This window comes from Hyla sarda, unplaced genomic scaffold (genome assembly GCF_029499605.1).
Source record: "Hyla sarda isolate aHylSar1 unplaced genomic scaffold, aHylSar1.hap1 scaffold_343, whole genome shotgun sequence".
Classification (NCBI taxonomy): Eukaryota; Metazoa; Chordata; class Amphibia; order Anura; family Hylidae; genus Hyla; species Hyla sarda.
The window spans coordinates 65378-89078 of record NW_026610186.1 but is presented as its reverse complement, the minus strand read 5'-3'; the positions used below and the strand labels follow the sequence as shown (position 1 = coordinate 89078).

The 23701-nt window shown below is 42.0% G+C and overlaps 1 protein-coding gene across 9 annotated transcripts in view; it reads right to left on the bottom strand.

The window, feature by feature from the left end:
- LOC130330932 (phospholipase ABHD3-like) overlaps positions 1-23701 on the bottom strand; it is a 92293-nt gene that overhangs the window by 13445 nt on the left and 55147 nt on the right. Inside the window, exons 1-3 of one of the 9 annotated variants that reach the window (XM_056553626.1) lie at positions 18648-18700; positions 6802-6923; positions 685-845 (exon numbers count right to left, since the gene is read on the bottom strand). In XM_056553626.1, the coding sequence (XP_056409601.1) occupies positions 685-845; positions 6802-6906 (266 nt within the window). In that variant the 5' untranslated portion in view covers positions 6907-6923; positions 18648-18700. Of the gene's footprint in view, positions 1-684; positions 846-3145; positions 3411-6801; positions 7043-18647; positions 18701-23701 lie in introns of those variants that run through there. The other 8 variants (XM_056553632.1, XM_056553628.1, XM_056553627.1 and 5 more) reach the window with 8 other exon arrangements.

Here is a 23701-nt window from a genome sequence, read left to right as displayed (position 1 = left end):
GGTCATGTATATTAATACTGAGGGCCCAGAGGGTCATGTATATTAATACTGAGGGCCCAGAGGGTCATGTACATTAATACTGAGGGGCCAGAGGGTCATGTATATTAATACTGAGGGCCCAGAGGGTCCTGTACATTAATACTAAGGGCCCAGAGGTTCATGTACATTAATACTGAGGGCCCAGAGGGTCATGTATATTAATACTGAGGGCCCAGAGGGTCATGTACATTAATACTGAGGGCCCAGAGGGTCCTGTACATTAATACTAAGGGCCCAGAGGTTCATGTACATTAATACTGAGGGCCCAGAGGGTCATGTATATTAATACTGAGGGCCCAGAGGGTCATGTACATTAATACTGAGGGCCCAGAGGGTCATGTATATTAATACTGAGAGCCCAGAGGTTCATGTACATTAATACTGAGGGCCCAGAGGGTCATGTATATTAATACTGAGGGCCCAGAGGGTCATGTATATTAATACTGAGGGCCCAGAGGGTCATGTATATTAATACTGAGGGCCCAGAGGGTCATGTATATTAATACTGAGGGCCCAGAGGGTCATGTATATTAATACTGAGAGCCCAGAGGGTCATGTATATTAATACTGAGGGCCCAGAGGGTTATGTATATTAATACTGAGGGCCCAGAGGGTCATGTATATTATACGGATTTGGTCACTTACTTCCTGTATGAGACATGAGGTTTGGAGGCCAGAATGACCCTCACAATAGTCTGAAGTCGCCCGCCAGAACACCAGAAGGTTGGGCAGAACTTCTCCATCACTACTGGGCAGTGAGACTCCAAGAACTGGCGCAGGGGCCCGGAGCACACGAGGCGCGGTCTCTACAGGGGAGACAGAAATCCAACAATGAAGAATATAAGGAATAGTAATAATAAGGGCACAAGTCATGGGCCATACTAGAGGAAGACTTATAACTAAATAACATATACAGAAAGACCTGGAGGAGGAGGACAGAGGAGACGGAGTCTGGAGAGGACAGAGGAGACGGAGTATGGAGAGGACAAAGGAGACGGAGGAGTCTGGAGAGGACAGAGGAGACGGAGGAGTCTGGAGAGGACAGAGGAGATGGAGGAGTCTGGAGAGGACAGAGGAGACGGAGTATGGAGAGGACAAAGGAGACGAAGGAGTCTGGAGAGGACAAAGGAGACGAAGGAGTCTGGAGAGGACAGAGGAGACGGAGGAGTCTGGAGAGGACAGAGGAGAAGGAGGAGTCTGGAGAGGACAGAGGAGACGGAGGAGTCTGGAGAGGACAGAGGAGACGGAGGAGTCTGGAGAGGACAGAGGAGACGGAGGAGTCTGGAGAGGACAGAGGAGACGGAGGAGTCTGGAGAGGACAGAGGAGACGGAGGAGTCTGGAGAGGACAGAGGAGACGGAGGAGTCTGGAGAGGACAGAGGAGACGGAGGAGTCTGGAGAGGACAGAGGAGACGGAGGAGTCTGGAGAGGACAGAGGAGACGGAGGAGTCTGGAGAGGACAGAGGAGACGGAGGAGTCTGGAGAGGACAGAGGAGACGGAGGAGTCTGGAGAGGACAGAGGAGACGGAGGAGTCTGGAGAGGACAGAGGAGACGGAGGAGTCTGGAGAGGACAGAGGAGACGGAGGAGTCTGGAGAGGACAGAGGAGACGGAGGAGTCTGGAGAGGACAGAGGAGACGGAGGAGTCTGGAGAGGACAGAGGAGACGGAGGAGTCTGGAGAGGACAGAGGAGACGGAGGAGTCTGGAGAGGACAGAGGAGACGGAGGAGTCTGGAGAGGACAGAGGAGACGGAGGAGTCTGGAGAGGACAGAGGAGACGGAGGAGTCTGGAGAGGACAGAGGAGATGGAGGAGTCTGGAGAGGAGATGAAGGAGTCTGGAGAGGACAGAGGAGACGGAGGAGTCTGGAGAGGACAGAGGAGATGGAGGAGTCTGGAGAGGAGATGAAGGAGTCTGGAGAGGACAGAGGAGATGGAGGAGTCTGGAGAGGAGATGGAGGAGTCTGGAGAGGAGATGGAGGAGTCTGGAGAGGACAGAGGAGACGGAGGAGTCTGGAGAGGACAGAGGAGACGGAGGAGTCTGGAGAGGGCAGAGGAATCGGAGGAGTCTGGAGAGGACAGAGGAGATGGAGGAGTCTGGAGAGGACAGAGGAGATGAAGGAGTCTGGAGAGGACAGAGGAGATGGAGGAGTCTGGAGAGGACAGAGGAGACGGAGGAGTCTGGAGAGGACAGAGGAGACAGAGGAGTCTGGAGAGGACAGAGGAGACGAAGGAGTCTGGAGAGGACAGAGGAGACGGAGGAGTCTGGAGAGGACAGAGGAGACGGAGGAGTCTGGAGAGGACAGAGGAGACGGAGGAGTCTGGAGAGGACAGAGGAGACGGAGGAGTCTGGAGAGGACAGAGGAGACGGAGGAGTCTGGAGAGGACAGAGGAGACGGAGGAGTCTGGAGAGGACAGAGGAGACGGAGGAGTCTGGAGAGGACAGAGGAGACGGAGGAGTCTGGAGAGGACAGAGGAGACGGAGGAGTCTGGAGAGGACAGAGGAGACGGAGGAGTCTGGAGAGGACAGAGGAGACGGAGGAGTCTGGAGAGGACAGAGGAGACGGAGGAGTCTGGAGAGGACAGAGGAGACGGAGGAGTCTGGAGAGGACAGAGGAGACGGAGGAGTCTGGAGAGGACAGAGGAGACGGAGGAGTCTGGAGAGGACAGAGGAGACGGAGGAGTCTGGAGAGGACAGAGGAGACGGAGGAGTCTGGAGAGGACAGAGGAGACGGAGGAGTCTGGAGAGGACAGAGGAGACGGAGGAGTCTGGAGAGGACAGAGGAGACGGAGGAGTCTGGAGAGGACAGAGGAGACGGAGGAGTCTGGAGAGGACAGAGGAGACGGAGGAGTCTGGAGAGGACAGAGGAGACGGAGGAGTCTGGAGAGGACAGAGGAGACGGAGGAGTCTGGAGAGGACAGAGGAGACGGAGGAGTCTGGAGAGGACAGAGGAGACGGAGGAGTCTGGAGAGGACAGAGGAGACGGAGGAGTCTGGAGAGGACAGAGGAGACGGAGGAGTCTGGGGTCGTTCTATTCCTTTCTCGCGCTCATGACTAATGTTTATTATGCTGATTTGTTTGGGGTCACGTGATCTGGTTTATCTGGTACTTGTAGTGCAGGGTCGGGGTCTCCTTGTTTTTCTGAACATTCAGTGAATCTTTAAGAGAAAAAGAAAGTGAGAAATAGAGGAAAGGTCGGGAGGGGGAGGGGCAGAGACTTTGTCCTTAGTGACAGCGAAGGAGACAGAGAAGGTGACAGTCAGGAAGTGTCAGGGCCAATAAGAATTAGTCACAGGGTCATTGACACCCGAGAAACCATGAGACACCCCGAAAACCAAGAGACACCCCAGAAACCAAGAGACTCCCCAGAAACCAAGAGACTCCCCAGAAACCAAGAGACTCCCCAGAAACCAAGAGACACCCCAGAAACCAAAAGACTCCCCAGAAACCAAGAGACTCCCCAGAAACCAAGAGACACCCCAGAAACCAAGAGACACCCCAGAAACCAAGAGACACCCCAGAAACCAAGAGACACCCCAGAAACCAAGAGACACCCCAGAAACCAAGAGACACCCCAGAAACCAAGAGACTCTCCAGAAATCAAGACACCTGAGAAATTAAGAGACTTTCCAGAAACCAAGAGACACCCCAGAAACCAAGAGACTCCCCAGAAACCAAGAGACTCCCCAGAAACCAAGAGACACCCCAGAAACCATGAGACACCCCAGAAACCAAGAGACTCCCCAGAAACCAAAAGACTCCCCAGAAACCAAGAGACTCCCCAGAAACCAAGAGACTCCCCAGAAACCAAGAGACACCCCGAAAACCAAGAGACACCCCAGAAACCAAGAGACTCCCCAGAAACCAAGAGACTCCCCAGAAACCAAGAGACTCCCCAGAAACTAAGAGACACCCCAGAAACCAAAAGACTCCCCAGAAACCAAGAGACTCCCCAGAAACCAAGAGACTCCCCAGAAACCAAGAGACACTCCAGAAACCAAGAGACACCCCAGAAACCAAGAGACTCCCCAGAAACCAAGAGACTCCCCAGAAACCAAGAGACACTCCAGAAACCAAGAGACTCCCCAGAAACCAAGAGACACCCCAGAAACCAAGAGACACCCCAGAAACCATGAGACTCCCCAGAAACCAAGAGACTCCCCAGAAACTAAGAGACACCCAAGAAACCAAGAGACACCCAAGAAACCAAGAGACACCCCAGAAACCAAGAGACTCTCCAGAAATCAAGACACCTGAGAAATTAAGAGACTTTCCAGAAACCAAGAGACACCCCAGAAACCAAGAGACACCCCAGAAACCAAGAGACTCTCCAGAAATCAAGACACCTGAGAAATTAAGAGACTTTCCAGAAACCAAGAGACTTTCCAGAAACCAAGAGACTTTCCAGAAACCAAGAGACTTTCCAGAAACCAAGAGACTTTCCAGAAACCAAGAGACACCCCAGAAACCAAGAGACTCCCCAGAAACCAAGAGACTCCCCAGAAACCAAGAGACTCCCCAGAAACCAAGAGACTCCCCAGAAACCAAGAGACTCCCCAGAAACCAAGAGACACACCAGAAACCAAGAGACACCCCAGAAACCAAGAGACACCCCAGAAACCAAGAGACTCCCCAGAAACCAAGAGACACCCCAGAAACCATGAGACATCCCAGAAACCAAGAGACTCCCCAGAAACCAAGAGACTCCCCAGAAACTAAGAGACACCCCAGAAACCAAGAGACACCCCAGAAACCAAGAGACACCCCAGAAACCAAGAGACACCCCAGAAACCAAGAGACTCTCCAGAAATCAAGACACCTGAGAAATTAAGAGACTTTCCAGAAACCAAGAGACTTTCCAGAAACCAAGAGACACCCCAGAAACCAAGAGACTCCCCAGAAACCAAGAGACTCCCCAGAAACCAAGAGACACACCAGAAACCAAGAGACACCCCAGAAACCAAGAGACTCTCCAGAAATCAAGAGACTCTCCAGAAATCAAGACACCTGAGAAATTAAGAGACTTTCCAGAAACCAAGAGACTTTCCAGAAACCAAGAGACACCCCAGAAACCAAGAGACTCCCCAGAAACCAAGAGACTCCCCAGAAACCAAGAGACACACCAGAAACCAAGAGACACCCCAGAAACCAAGAGACTCTCCAGAAATCAAGAGACTCTCCAGAAATCAAGACACCTGAGAAATTAAGAGACTTTCCAGAAACCAAGAGACGTTCCAGAAACCAAGAGACTTTCCAGAAACCAAGAGACTTTCCAGAAACCAAGAGACTTTCCAGAAACCAAGAGACACCCCAGAAACCAAGAGACACCCCAGAAACCAAGAGACACCCCAGAAACCAAGAGACTCTCCAGAAATCAAGACACCTGAGAAATTAAGAGACTTTCCAGAAACCAAGAGACTTTCCAGAAACCAAGAGACTTTCCAGAAACCAAGAGACTTTCCAGAAACCAAGAGACTTTCCAGAAACCAAGAGACACCCCAGAAACCAAGAGACTCCCCAGAAACCAAGAGACTCCCCAGAAACCAAGAGACTCCCCAGAAACCAAGAGACTCCCCAGAAACCAAGAGACTCCCCAGAAACCAAGAGACACACCAGAAACCAAGAGACACCCCAGAAACCAAGAGACACCCCAGAAACCAAGAGACTCCCCAGAAACCAAGAGACACCCCAGAAACCATGAGACATCCCAGAAACCAAGAGACTCCCCAGAAACCAAGAGACTCCCCAGAAACTAAGAGACACCCCAGAAACCAAGAGACACCCCAGAAACCAAGAGACACCCCAGAAACCAAGAGACACCCCAGAAACCAAGAGACACCCCAGAAACCAAGAGACTCTCCAGAAATCAAGACACCTGAGAAATTAAGAGACTTTCCAGAAACCAAGAGACTTTCCAGAAACCAAGAGACTTTCCAGAAACCAAGAGACACCCCAGAAACCAAGAGACTCCCCAGAAACCAAGAGACTCCCCAGAAACCAAGAGACACACCAGAAACCAAGAGACACCCCAGAAACCAAGAGACTCTCCAGAAATCAAGAGACTCTCCAGAAATCAAGACACCTGAGAAATTAAGAGACTTTCCAGAAACCAAGAGACGTTCCAGAAACCAAGAGACTTTGCAGAAACCAAGAGACTTTCCAGAAACCAAGAGACACCCCAGAAACCAAGAGACTCCCCAGAAACCAAGAGACTCCCCAGAAACCAAGAGACTCCCCAGAAACCAAGAGACACACCAGAAACCAAGAGACACCCCAGAAACCAAGAGACTCTCCAGAAATCAAGAGACTCTCCAGAAATCAAGACACCTGAGAAATTAAGAGACTTTCCAGAAACCAAGAGACTTTCCAGAAACCAAGAGACTTTCCAGAAACCAAGAGACTTTCCAGAAACCAAGAGACACCCCAGAAACCAAGAGACACCCCAGAAACCAAGAGACACCCCAGAAACCAAGAGACACCCCAGAAACCAAGAGACTCCCCAGAAACCAAGAGACTCCCCAGAAACCAAGAGACTCCCCAGAAACCAAGAGACTCCCCAGAAACCAAGAGACACCTGAGAAATTAAGAGACTTTCCAGAAATCAAGAGACTTTCCAGAAATCAAGAGACACAAAAAAATCAAGAGACTTCCCAGAAACCAAGAGACACCTGAGAAACCATGAGACAACCGAGAAAAAAAGAGACACCCCAGAAATAAAGAGACACTCGAGAAATCAAGAGACACCCCTGAAACCATGAGACTGACCCTACATATCTGTGTCCAGTAGTAGAGCAGCCAGCTCACCCCAATACCCAAGACCAGGGGCGTCCAGCCAGAGGGGGGCGACTGAAGGTGAGAGTCTCTGTGCATGACGTCTGCTGCTGGACCTGGAACACAACGAGCACAGGCTGCAACATAACAACGTAACACACAGCGGAATGTAACAACGTAACACACAGCGGAATGTAACAACGTAACACACAGCGGAATGTAACAACCTAACACACAGCGGAATGTAACAACCTAACACACAGCGGAATGTAACAACGTAACACACAGCGGAATGTAACAACCTAACACACAGCGGAATGTAACAACCTAACACACAGCGGAATGTAACAACGTAACACACAGCGGAATGTAACAACGTAACACACAGCGGAATGTAACAACCTAACACACAGCGGAATGTAACAACGTAACACACAGCGGAATGTAACAACGTAACACACAGCGGAATGTAACAACGTAACACACAGCGGAATGTAACAACCTAACACACAGCGGAATGTAACAACGTAACACACAGCGGAATGTAACAACGTAACACACAGCGGAATGTAACAACGTAACACACAGCGGAATGTAACAACCTAACACACAGCGGAATGTAACAACGTAACACACAGCGGAATGTAACAACGTAACACACAGCGGAATGTAACAACGTAACACACAGCGGAATGTAACAACGTAACACACAGCGGAATGTAACAACCTAACACACAGGGGAATGTAACAACGTAACACACAGCGGAATGTAACAACGTAACACACAGCGGAATGTAACAACGTAACACACAGCAGAATGTAACAACGTAACACACAGCGGAATGTAACAACGGAACACACAGCGGAATGTAACAACCTAACACACAGGGGAATGTAACAACGTAACACACAGCGGAATGTAACAACGTAACACACAGCGGAATGTAACAACGTAACACACAGCGGAATGTAACAACGTAACACACAGCGGAATGTAACAACATAACACACAGCGGAATGTAACAACCTTACACACAGCGGAATGTAACAACGTAACACACAGCGGAATGTAACAACGTAACACACAGCGGAATGTAGCAACCTAACACACAGCGGAATGTAACAACCTAACACACAGCGGAATGTAACAACGTAACACACAGCGGAATGTAACAACCTAACACACAAGCGGAATGTAACAACATAACACACAGCGGAATGTAACAACATAACACACAGCGGAATGTAACAACGTAACACACAGCGGAATGTAACAACCTAACACACAGCGGAATGTAACAACGTAACACACAGCGGAATGTAGCAACCTAACACACAGCGGAACGTAACAACCTAACACACAGCGGAATGTAACAACGTAACACACAGCGGAATGTAACAACGTAACACACAGCGGAATGTAACAACATAACACAGCGGAATGTAACAACATAACACACAGCGGAATGTAACAACCTAACACACAGCGGAATGTAACAACGTAACACACAGCGGAATGTAACAACGTAACACACAGCGGAATGTAACAACGTAACACACAGCGGAATGTAACAACGTAACACACAGCGGAATGTAACAACGTAACACACAGCGGAATGTAACAACGTAACACACAGCGGAATGTAACAACCTAACACACAGCGGAATGTAACAACCTAACACACAGCGGAATGTAACAACCTAACACACAGCGGAATGTAACAACGTAACACACAGCGGAATGTAACAACCTAACACACAGCGGAATGTAACAACCTAACACACAGCGGAATGTAACAACCTAACACACAGCGGAATGTAACAACGTAACACACAGCGGAATGTAACAACCTAACACACAGCGGAATGTAACAACGTAACACACAGCGGAATGTAACAACGTAACACACAGCGGAATGTAACAACGTAACACACAGCGGAATGTAACAACCTAACACACAGCGGAATGTAACAACGTAACACACAGCGGAATGTAACAACGTAACACACAGCGGAATGTAACAACGTAACACACAGCGGAATGTAACAACCTAACACACAGCGGAATGTAACAACGTAACACACAGCGGAATGTAACAACGTAACACACAGCGGAATGTAACAACGTAACACACAGCGGAATGTAACAACGTAACACACAGCGGAATGTAACAACGTAACACACAGCGGAATGTAACAACGTAACACACAGCGGAATGTAACAACATAACACACAGCGGAATGTAACAACATAACACACAGCGGAATGTAACAACATAACACACAGCGGAATGTAACAACCTAACACAGCGGAATGTAACAACATAACACACAGCGGAATGTAACAACGTAACACACAGCGGAATGTAACAACGTAACACACAGCGGAATGTAACAACGTACCACACAGCGGAATGTAACAACGTAACACACAGCGGAATGTAACAACGTAACACACAGCGGAATGTAACAACGTAACACACAGCGGAATGTAACAACATAACACACAGCGGAATGTAACAACGTAACACACGGCGGAATGTAACAACGTAACACACGGCGGAATGTAACAACGTAACACACGGCGGAATGTAACAACGTAACACACGGCGGAATGTAACAACGTAACACACAACAGAATGTAACAACGTAACACACAGCGGAATGTAACAACGTAACACACAGCGGAATGTAACAACGTAACACACGGCGGAATGTAACAACCTAACACACAGCGGAATGTAACAACATAACACACAGCGGAATGTAACAACCTAACACACAGCGGAATGTAACAACCTAACACACAGCGGAATGTAACAACGTAACACACAGCGGAATGTAACAACGTAAGACACAGCGGAATGTAACAACGTAAGACACGGCGGAATGTAACAACGTAACACACGGCGGAATGTAACAACGTAACACACAGCGGAATGTAACAACATAACACACAGCGGAATGTAACAACGTAACACACAGCGGAATGTAACAACCTTACACACAGCGGAATGTAACAACGTAACACACAGCGGAATGTAACAACGTAACACACAGCGGAATGTAACAACGTAACACACGGCGGAATGTAACAACGGAACACACAGCGGAATGTAACAACATAACACACAGCGGAATGTAACAACGTAACACACAGCGGAATGTAACAACGTAACACACAGCGGAATGTAACAACGTAAGACACAGCGGAATGTAACAACCTAACACACAGCGGAATGTAACAACGTAACACACAGCGGAATGTAACAACCTAACACACAGCGGAATGTAACAACCTTACACACAGCGGAATGTAACAACGTAACACACAGCGGAATGTAACAACGTAACACACAGCGGAATGTAACAACGTAACACTCAGCGGAATGTAACAACGTAACACATAGCGGAATGTAACAACGTAACACACAGCGGAATGTAACAACGTAACACACAGCGGAATGTAACAACGTAACACACAGCGGAATGTAACAACATAACACACAGCGGAATGTAACAACGTACAAGAACAAAACACACAGGGAATGTAACAACATAACACACAGCGGAATGTAACAACGTAACACACAGCGGAATGTAACAAGGTAACACACAGCGGAATGTAACAACGTAACACACAGCGGAATGTAACAACGTACAAGAACGTAACACACAGCGGAATGTAACAACCTTACACACAGCGGAATGTAACAACGTAACACACAGCGGAATGTAACAACGTAACACACAGCGGAATGTAACAACGTAACACACAGCGGAATGTAACAACCTTACACACAGCGGAATGTAACAACGTAACACACAGCGGAATGTAACAACCTTACACACAGCGGAATGTAACAACGTAACACACAGCGGAATGTAACAACGTAACACACAGCGGAATGTAACAACCTAACACACAGCGGAATGTAACAACCTAACACACAGCGGAATGTAACAACGTAACACACAGCGGAATGTAACAACCTAACACACAGCGGAATGTAACAACGTAACACACAGCGGAATGTAACAACCTAACACACAGCGGAATGTAACAACCTAACACACGGCGGAATGTAACAACGTAACACACAGCGGAATGTAACAACATAACACAGCGGAATGTAACAACGTAACACACAGCGGAATGTAACAACATAACACACAGCGGAATGTAACAACGTAACACACAGCGGAATGTAACAACATAACACACAGCGGAATGTAACAACGTAACACACAGCGGAATGTAACAACGTAACACACAGCGGAATGTAACAACGTAACACACAGCGGAATGTAACAACTTAACACACAGCGGAATGTAACAACGTAACACACAGCGGAATGTAACAACGTAACACACAGCGGAATGTAACAACGTAACACACAGCGGAATGTAACAACCTAACACACAGCGGAATGTAACAACGTAACACACAGCGGAATGTAACAACGTAACACACAGCGGAATGTAACAACATAACACACAGCGGAATGTAACAACCTAACACACAGCGGAATGTAACAACGTAACACACAGCGGAATGTAACAACGTAACACACAGCGGAATGTAACAACCTAACACACAGCGGAATGTAACAACGTAACACACAGCGGAATGTAACAACATAACACACAGCGGAATGTAACAACCTAACACACAGCGGAATGTAACAACGTAACACACAGCGGAATGTAACAACGTAACACACAGCGGAATGTAACAACCTAACACACAGCGGAATGTAACAACGTAACACACAGCGGAATGTATCAACCTAACACACAGCGGAATGTAACAACGTAACACACAGCGGAATGTAACAACGTAACACACAGCGGAATGTAACAACCTAACACACAGCGGAATGTAACAACGTAACACACAGCGGAATGTAACAACATAACACACAGCGGAATGTAACAACTTAACACACAGCGGAATGTAACAACGTAACACACAGCGGAATGTAACAACGTAACACACAGCGGAATGTAACAACGTAACACACAGCGGAATGTAACAACGTAACACACAGCGGAATGTAACAACGTAACACACAGCGGAATGTAACAACATAACACACAGCGGAATGTAACAACCTTACACACAGCGGAATGTAACAACGTAACACACAGCGGAATGTAACAACCTAACACACAGCGGAATGTAACAACGGAACACACAGCGGAATCAGACAATGTAAAAACTTAACATATCATAATGTTTCAGTCAATAATTGTAACAGTGTATCACACAGGGTATTACACAACGTATCACACACAGGGTATTACACAACGAATCACACAGTATCACACACACACAGTATCACACACACACACAGTATCACACACACACAGTATCACACACACACACACACAGTATCACACACACAGTATCACACACACACACAGTATCACACACACAGTAACACACACACACACACATTATCACAGACACACACAGTATCACACACACACACAGTATCACACACACACAGTATCACACACACACAGTATCACACACACACAGTATCACAAACACACAGTATCACACACACACACAGTATCACACACACAGTATCACACACAAATACACAGTATCACACACACAGTAACACACACACACAGTATCACACACAGTATCACACACACACAGTAACACACACACAGTATCACACACACACAGTATCACACACACAGTATCACACACACACAGTATCACACACAGTATCACACACACACAATATCACACACACACAGTATCACACACAGTATCACACACACAGTATCACACACAGTATCACACACACAGTATCACACACACACAGTATCACACACAGTATCACACACACAATATCACACACACACAGTATCACACACAGTATCACACACACAGTATCACACACACACAGTATCACACACAGTATCACACACACACACAGTATCACACACACACAATATCACACACACACAGTATCACACACAGTATCACACACACACACACAGTATCACACACACACAGTATCACACACAGTATCACACACACACACACACACAGTATCACACACACACAATATCACACACACACAGTATCACACACAGTATCACACACACAAAGTATCACACACACAAAGTATCACACACACAAAGTATCACACACACACAGTATCACACACACAGTATCACACACACACAGTATCACACACACACACACACACACACACACAGTATCACACACACACAGTATCACACACACAGTATCACACACACACACACATTATCACACACACACAGTATCACACACACACAGTATCACACATAGTATCACACACACACAGTATCACACACACACACAGTATCACACACACACACAGTATCACACACACACACACACACACACACACACACAGTATCACACACAAATACACAGTATCACACACATTATCACACACACAGTAACACACACACACAGTATCACACACATTATCACACACACAGTATCACACACACACAGTATCACACACATCACACACACACAGTATCACACACACACAGTATCACACACACAAACAGTATCACACATACACAGTATCACACACACACACAGTATCACACACACACAGTATCACACACACACACACACACAGTATCACACATACAGTATCACTCACACAGTATCACACACACACACAGTATCACACACAGTATCACACACACAGTATCACACACAGTATCACACACACAGTATCACACACACAGTATCACACACACAATATCACACACACAGTATCACACACACACACAGTATCACACACACACAGTATCACACACACACACAGTATCACACACACACACAGTATCACACACACACAGTATCACACACACACACAGTATCACACACACACAGTATCACACACACACAGTATCACACACACAGTATCACACACACACACAGTATCACACACACACAGTATCACACACAGTATCACACACAGTATCACACACACACAGTATCACACCCACACAGTATCACACCCACACAGTATCACACACACACACAGTATCACACACACAGTATCACACACACACAGTATCACACACACAGTATCACACACAGTATCACACACACACAGTATCACACACACAGTATCACACACACACACACAGTATCACACACACACAGTATCACACACAGTATCACACACACACAGTATCACACACACACAGTATCACACACACAGTATCACACACACACAGTATCACACACAGTATCACACACACACACACACACAGTATCACACACACACAGTATCACACACACACAGTATCACACACACACAGTATCACACACACAGTATCACACACAGTATCACACACACACACAGTATCACACACACACACAGTATCACACACACACACAGTATCACACACACACACACACAGTATCACACACACACACACACACACACACAGTATCACACACAGTATCACACACACACAGTATCACACACACACACAGTATCACACACACACAGTATCACACACACACAGTATCACACACAGTATCACACACACACAGTATCACACACACAGTATCACACACACACACACAGTATCACACACACAGTATCACACACACACAGTATCACACACACACAGTATCACACACACACAGTATCACACACACAGTATCACACACACACACACACAGTATCACACACACACAGTATCACACACACACACAGTATCACACACAGTATCACACACACACAGTATCACACACACAGTATCACACACACACAGTATCACACACACACAGTATCACACACAGTATCACACACACAGTATCACACACACACAGTATCACACACAGTATCACACACACACACACAGTATCACACACACACAGTATCACACACACACAGTATCACACACACACACACACACAGTATCACACACACACAGTATCACACACACACAGTATCACACACAGTATCACACACACACAGTATCACACACACAGTATCACACACAGTATCACACACACACACACACAGTATCACACACACAGTATCACACACACACAGTATCACACACACACAGTATCACACACAGTATCACACACACACAGTATCACACACACACAGTATCACACACACACACAGTATCACACACACACAGTATCACACACACAGTATCACACACACACAGTATCACACACACAGTATCACACACACACACACACACAGTATCACACACACACAGTATCACACACACACAGTATCACACACACACACACACAGTATCACACACACACAGTATCACACACACAGTATCACACACACAAAGTATCACACGCACAAAGTATCACACACACACAGTATCACACACACAGTATCACACACACACAGTATCACACACACACACACACACACACACAGTATCACACACACACAGTATCACACACACAGTATCACACACACACACACATTATCACACACACACAGTATCACACACACACAGTATCACACACACACAGTATCACACACAGTATCACACACACACAGTATCACACACACACACAGTATCACACACACACACACACACACACACACACAGTATCACACACAAATACACAGTATCACACACATTATCACACACACAGTAACACACACACACAGTATCACACACATTATCACACACACAGTATCACACACACACAGTATCACACACATCACACACACACAGTATCACACACACACACAGTATCACACACACAAACAGTATCACACATACACAGTATCACACACACACACAGTATCACACACACACAGTATCACACACACACACACACACAGTATCACACATACAGTATCACTCACACAGTATCACACACACACACAGTATCACACACAGTATCACACACACACAGTATCACACACAGTATCACACACACAGTATCACACACAGTATCACACACACAGTATCACACACACAGTATCACACACACAATATCACACACACAGTATCACACACACACACAGTATCACACACACAGTATCACACACACACACAGTATCACACACACACACAGTATCACACACACACAGTATCACACACACACACAGTATCACACACACACAGTATCACACACACACAGTATCACACACACAGTATCACACACACACACAGTATCACACACACACAGTATCACACACAGTATCACACACAGTATCACACACACACAGTATCACACCCACACAGTATCACACCCACACAGTATCACACACACACAGTATCACACACACACAGTATCACACACACACACAGTATCACACACAGTATCACACACACACAGTATCACACACACAGTATCACACACACACACACAGTATCACACACACACAGTATCACACACAGTATCACACACACACAGTATCACACACACACAGTATCACACACACAGTATCACACACACACAGTATCACACACAGTATCACACACACACACACACACACAGTATCACACACACACAGTATCACACACACACAGTATCACACACACAGTATCACACACAGTATCACACACACACACAGTATCACACACACACACAGTATCACACACACACACAGTATCACACACACAGTATCACACACACACACAGTATCACACACACACACACACAGTATCACACACACACACACACACACACAGTATCACACACAGTATCACACACACACAGTATCACACACACACACAGTATCACACACACACAGTATCACACACACACAGTATCACACACAGTATCACACACACACAGTATCACACACACAGTATCACACACACACACACACAGTATCACACACACAGTATCACACACACACAGTATCACACACACACAGTATCACACACACACAGTATCACACACACAGTATCACACACACACACAGTATCACACACACACAGTATCACACACACACACAGTATCACACACAGTATCACACACACACAGTATCACACACACAGTATCACACACACACAGTATCACACACACACAGTATCACACACAGTATCACACACACAGTATCACACACACACAGTATCACACACAGTATCACACACACACACACACAGTATCACACACACACAGTATCACACACACACAGTATCACACACACACACACACACAGTATCACACACACACAGTATCACACACACACAGTATCACACACAGTATCACACACACACAGTATCACACACACAGTATCACACACAGTATCACACACACACACAGTATCACACACACAGTATCACACACACACAGTATCACACACACACAGTATCACACACAGTATCACACACACACAGTATCACACACACACAGTATCACACACACACACAGTATCACACACACACAGTATCACACACACAGTATCACACACACACAGTATCACACACACAGTATCACACACACACACAGTATCACACACACACAGTATCACACACACACAGTATCACACACACACACACACAGTATCACACACACACAGTATCACACACACAGTATCACACACACACAGTATCACACACACACAGTATCACACACACACACACAGTATCACACACACACAGTATCACACACACACAGTATCACACACACACAGTATCACACACAGTATCACACACACAGTATCACACACACACACACACAGTATCACACACACACAGTATCACACACACACAGTATCACACACACACAGTATCACACACAGTATCACACACACAGTATCACACACACACACACACACAGTATCACACACACACAGTATCACACACACACACAGTATCACACACACAGTATCACACACACACACAGTATCACACACACAGTATCACACACACACAGTATCACACACACACACAGTATCACACACACACAGTATCACACACACAGTATCACACACACACACAGTATCTCACACACAGTATCACACACACACAGTATCACACACACAGTATCACACACACACAGTATCACACACACACACACAGTATCACACACACAGTATCACACACACACACAGTATCACACACACAGTATCACACACACACAGTATCACACACACACACAGTATCACACACACAGTATCACACACACACACAGTATCACACACACAGTATCACACACACACAGTATCACACACACACACAGTATCACACACACACACAGTATCACACACACACAGTATCACACACACACAGTATCACACACACACACACAGTATCACACACACACACACACACACAGTATCACACACACACACACACACAGTATCACACACACAGTATCACACACACACAGTATCACACACACAGTATCACACACACACACACAGTATCACACACACACACAGTATCACACACACACAGTATCACACACACACAGTATCACACACACACACAGTATCACACACACACAGTATCACACACACACAGTATCACACACACACACAGTATCACACACACACAGTATCACACACACAGTATCACACACACACACACAGTATCACACACACACACAGTATCACACACACACAGTATCACACACACACAGTATCACACACACACACAGTATCACACACACACAGTATCACACACACACAGTATCACACACACACAGTATCACACACACACAGTATCACACACACACAGTATCACACACACACACACACAGTATCACACACACACAGTATCACACACACACACAGTATCACACACACACAGTATCACACACACACAGTATCACACACACACACACACACACACAGTATCACCAGGTCTCGCACTTCTTGTGACCTCTGAACTAGACGGTGCGAACACAGGAATCACACTCTGCACCAGCCACGCCCACTATCACACAAGCCCCTCCCACACAGACTTCTCCGCAGCCATCCTTGTAACTGGCAGCATTGTTAACCTCTCATTGTCCAAACAGAAGAGAAAGTCATCAAACAAAACCATCATGTACTGAGCATATCCTGTATACTATAATAATGAGGATATAATACACCATAATAATAATATAATAACAAAACCATCATGTACTGAGCATATCCTGTATACTATAATAATGAGGATATAATACACCATAATAATAATATAATAACAAAACCATCATGTACTGAGCATATCCTGTATACTATAATAATGAGGATATAATACACCATAATAATAATATAATAACAAAACCATCATGTACTGAGCATATCCTGTATACTATAATAATGAGGATATAATACACCATAATAATAATATAATAACAAAACCATCATGTACTGAGCATATCCTGTATACTATAATAATGAGGATATAATACACCATAATAATAATATAATAACAAAACCATCGTGTACTGAGCATATCCTGTATACTATAATAATGAGGATATAATACACCATAATAATAATAACAAAACCATCGTGTACTGAGCATATCCTGTATACTATAATAATGAGGATATAATACACCATAATAATAATATAATAACAAAACCATCATGTACTGAGCATATCCTGTATACTATAATAATGAGGATATAATACACCATAATAATAATATAATAACAAAACCATCGTGTACTGAACATATCCTGTATACTATAATAATGAGGATATAATACTACACCATAATAATAATATAATAACAAAACCATCATGTACTGAGCATATCCTGTATACTATAATAATGAGGATATAATACACCATAATAATAATAATATAATAACAAAACCATCATGTACTGAACATATCCTGTATACTATAATAATGAGGATATAATACACCATAATAATAATATAATAACAAAACCATCATGTACTGAGCATATCCTGTATACTATAATAATGAGGATATAATACACCATAATAATAATATAATAACAAAACCATCGTGTACTGAGCATATCCTGTATACTATAATAATGAGGATATAATACACCATAATAATAATATAATAACAAAACCATCGTGTACTGAGCATATCCTGTACACTATAATAATGAGGATATAATACACCATAATAATAATATAATAACAAAACCATCATGTACTGAGCATATCCTGTATACTATAATAATGAGGATATAATACACCATAATAATAATATAATAACAAAACCATCGTGTACTGAGCATATCCTGTATACTATAATAATGAGGATATAATACACCATAATAATAATATAATAACAAAACCATCGTGTACTGAGCATATCCTGTATACTATAATAATGAGGATATAATACACCATAATAATAATAATATAATAACAAAACCATCATGTACTGAGCATATCCTGTATACTATAATAATGAGGATATAATACACCATAATAATAATATAATAACAAAACCATCATGTACTGAGCATATCCTGTATACTATAATAATGAGGATATAATACACCATAATAATAATAATATAATAACAAAACCATCATGTACTGAGCATATCCTGTATACTATAATAATGAGGATATAATACACCATAATAATAATAATATAATAACAAAACCATCATGTACTGAACATATCCTGTATACTATAATAATGAGGATATAATACACCATAATAATAATATAATAACAAAACCATCATGTACTGAGCATATCCTGTATACGATAATAATGAGGATATAATACACCATAATAATAATATAATAACAAAACCATCGTGTACTCAGCATATCCTGTATACTATAATAATGAGGATATAATACTACACCATAATAATAATATAATAACAAAACCATCATGTACTGAGCATATCCTGTATACTATAATAATGAGGATATAATACACCATAATAATATAATAACAAAACCATCATGTACTGAGCATATCCTGTATACTATAATAATGAGGATATAATACACCATAATAATAATATAATAACAAAACCATCATGTACTGAGCATATCCTGTATACTATAATAATGAGGATATAATACACCATAATAATAATAATATAATAACAAAACCATTGTGTACTGAGCATATCCTGTATACTATAATAATGAGGATATAATACACCATAATAATAATATAACAAAACCATTGTGTACTGAGCATATCCTGTATACTATAATAATGAGGATATAATACGCCATAATAATAATATAATAACAAAACCATCATGTACTGAGCATATCCTGTATACTATAATAATGAGGATATAATACTGCACCATAATAATAATATAATAACAAAACCATTGTGTACTGAGCATATCCTGTATACTATAATAATGAGGATATAATACACCATAATAATAATATAATAACAAAACCATCATGTACTGTGCATATCCTGTATACTATAATAATGAGGATATAATACACCATAATAATAATATAATAACAAAACCATCGTGTACTGAGCATATCCTGTATACTATAATAATGAGGATATAATACTACACCATAATAATATAATAACAAAACCATCATGTACTGAGCATATCCTGTACACTATAATAATGAGAATATAATACACCATAATAATAATATAATAACAAAACCATCGTGTACTGAGCATATCCTGTACACTATAATAATGAGGATATAATACACCATAATAATAATATAATAACAAAACCATCATGTACTGAGCATATCCTGTATACTATAATAATGAGGATATAATACACCATAATAATAATATAACAAAACCATCATGTACTGAGCATATCCTGTATACTATAATAATGAGGATATAATACACCATAATAATAATATAATAACAAAACCATCGTGTACTGAGCATATCCTATATACTATAATAATGAGGATATAATACACCATAATAATATTAATATAATAACAAAACCATCGTGTACTGAGCATATCCTGTATACTATAATAATGAGGATATAATACACCATAATAATATAATAACAAAACCATCATGTACTGAGCATATCCTGTATACTATAATAATGAGGATATAATACACCATAATAATAATATAATAACAAAACCATCGTGTACTGAGCATATCCTGTATACTATAATAATGAGGATATAATACACCATAATAATAATATAATAACAAAACCATCATGTACTGAGCATATCCTGTATACTATAATAATGAGGATATAATACACCATAATAATAATATAATAACAAAACCATCATGTACTGAGCATATACTGTATACTATAATAATGAGGATATAATACACCATAATAATAATATAATAACAAAACCATCATGTACTGAGCATATCCTGTATACTATAATAATGAGGATATAATACACCATAATAATAATATAATAACAAAACCATCATGTACTGAGCATATCCTGTATACTATAATAATGAGGATATAATACTACACCATAATAATATAATAACAAAACCATCATGTACTGAGCATATCCTGTATACTATAATAATGAGGATATAATACACCATAATAATAATATAATAACAAAACCATCATGTACTGAGCATATCCTGTATACTATAATAATGAGGATATAATACACCATAATAATAATAATATAACAAAACCATCATGTACTGAGCATATCCTGTATACTATAATAATGAGGATATAATACACCATAATAATAATATAATAACAAAACCATCATGTACTGAGCATATCCTGTATACTATAATAATGAGGATATAATACACCATAATAATAATATAATAACAAAACCATCATGTACTGAGCATATCCTGTATACTATAATAATGAGGATATAATACACCATAATAATAATAATATAATAACAAAACCATCATGTACTGAGCATATCCTGTATACTATAATAATGAGGATATAATACACCATAATAATAATATAACAAAACCATCATGTACTGAGCATATCCTGTATACTATAATAATGAGGATATAATACACCATAATAATATAATAACAAAACCATCATGTACTGAGCATATCCTGTATACTATAATAATGAGGATATAATACACCATAATAATAATATAATAACAAAACCATTGTGTACTGAGCATATCCTGTATACTATAATAATGAGGATATAATACACCATAATAATAATATAATAATAAAACCATCGTGTACTGAACATATCCTGTATACTATAATAATGAGGATATAATACACCATAATAATAATATAATAACAAAACCATTGTGTACTGAGCATATCCTGTATACTATAGTAATGAGGATATAATACACCATAATAATATAATAACAAAACCATCATGTACTGAGCATATCCTGTATACTATAATAATGAGGATATAATACACCATAATAATAATATAATAACAAAACCATCATGTACTGAGCATATCCTGTATACTATAATAATGAGGATATAATACACCATAATAATAATAATAATAATAACAAAACCATCATGTACTGAGCATATCCTGTATACTATAATAATGAGGATATAATACACCATAATAATAATATAACAAAACCATCATGTACTGAGCATATCCTGTATACTATAATAATGAGGATATAATACACCATAATAATAATATAATAACAAAACCATTGTGTACTGAGCATATCCTGTATACTATAATAATGAGGATATAATACACCATAATAATAATATAATGACAAAACCATCATGTACTGAGCATATCCTGTATACTATAATAATGAGGATATAATACACCATAATAATAATATAATAACAAAACCATTGTGTACTGAGCATATCCTGTATACTATAATAATGAGGATATAATACACCATAATAATAATATAATAGCAAAACCATCATGTACTGAGCATATCCTGTATACTATAATAATGAGGATATAATACACCATAATAATAATATAATAACAAAACCATC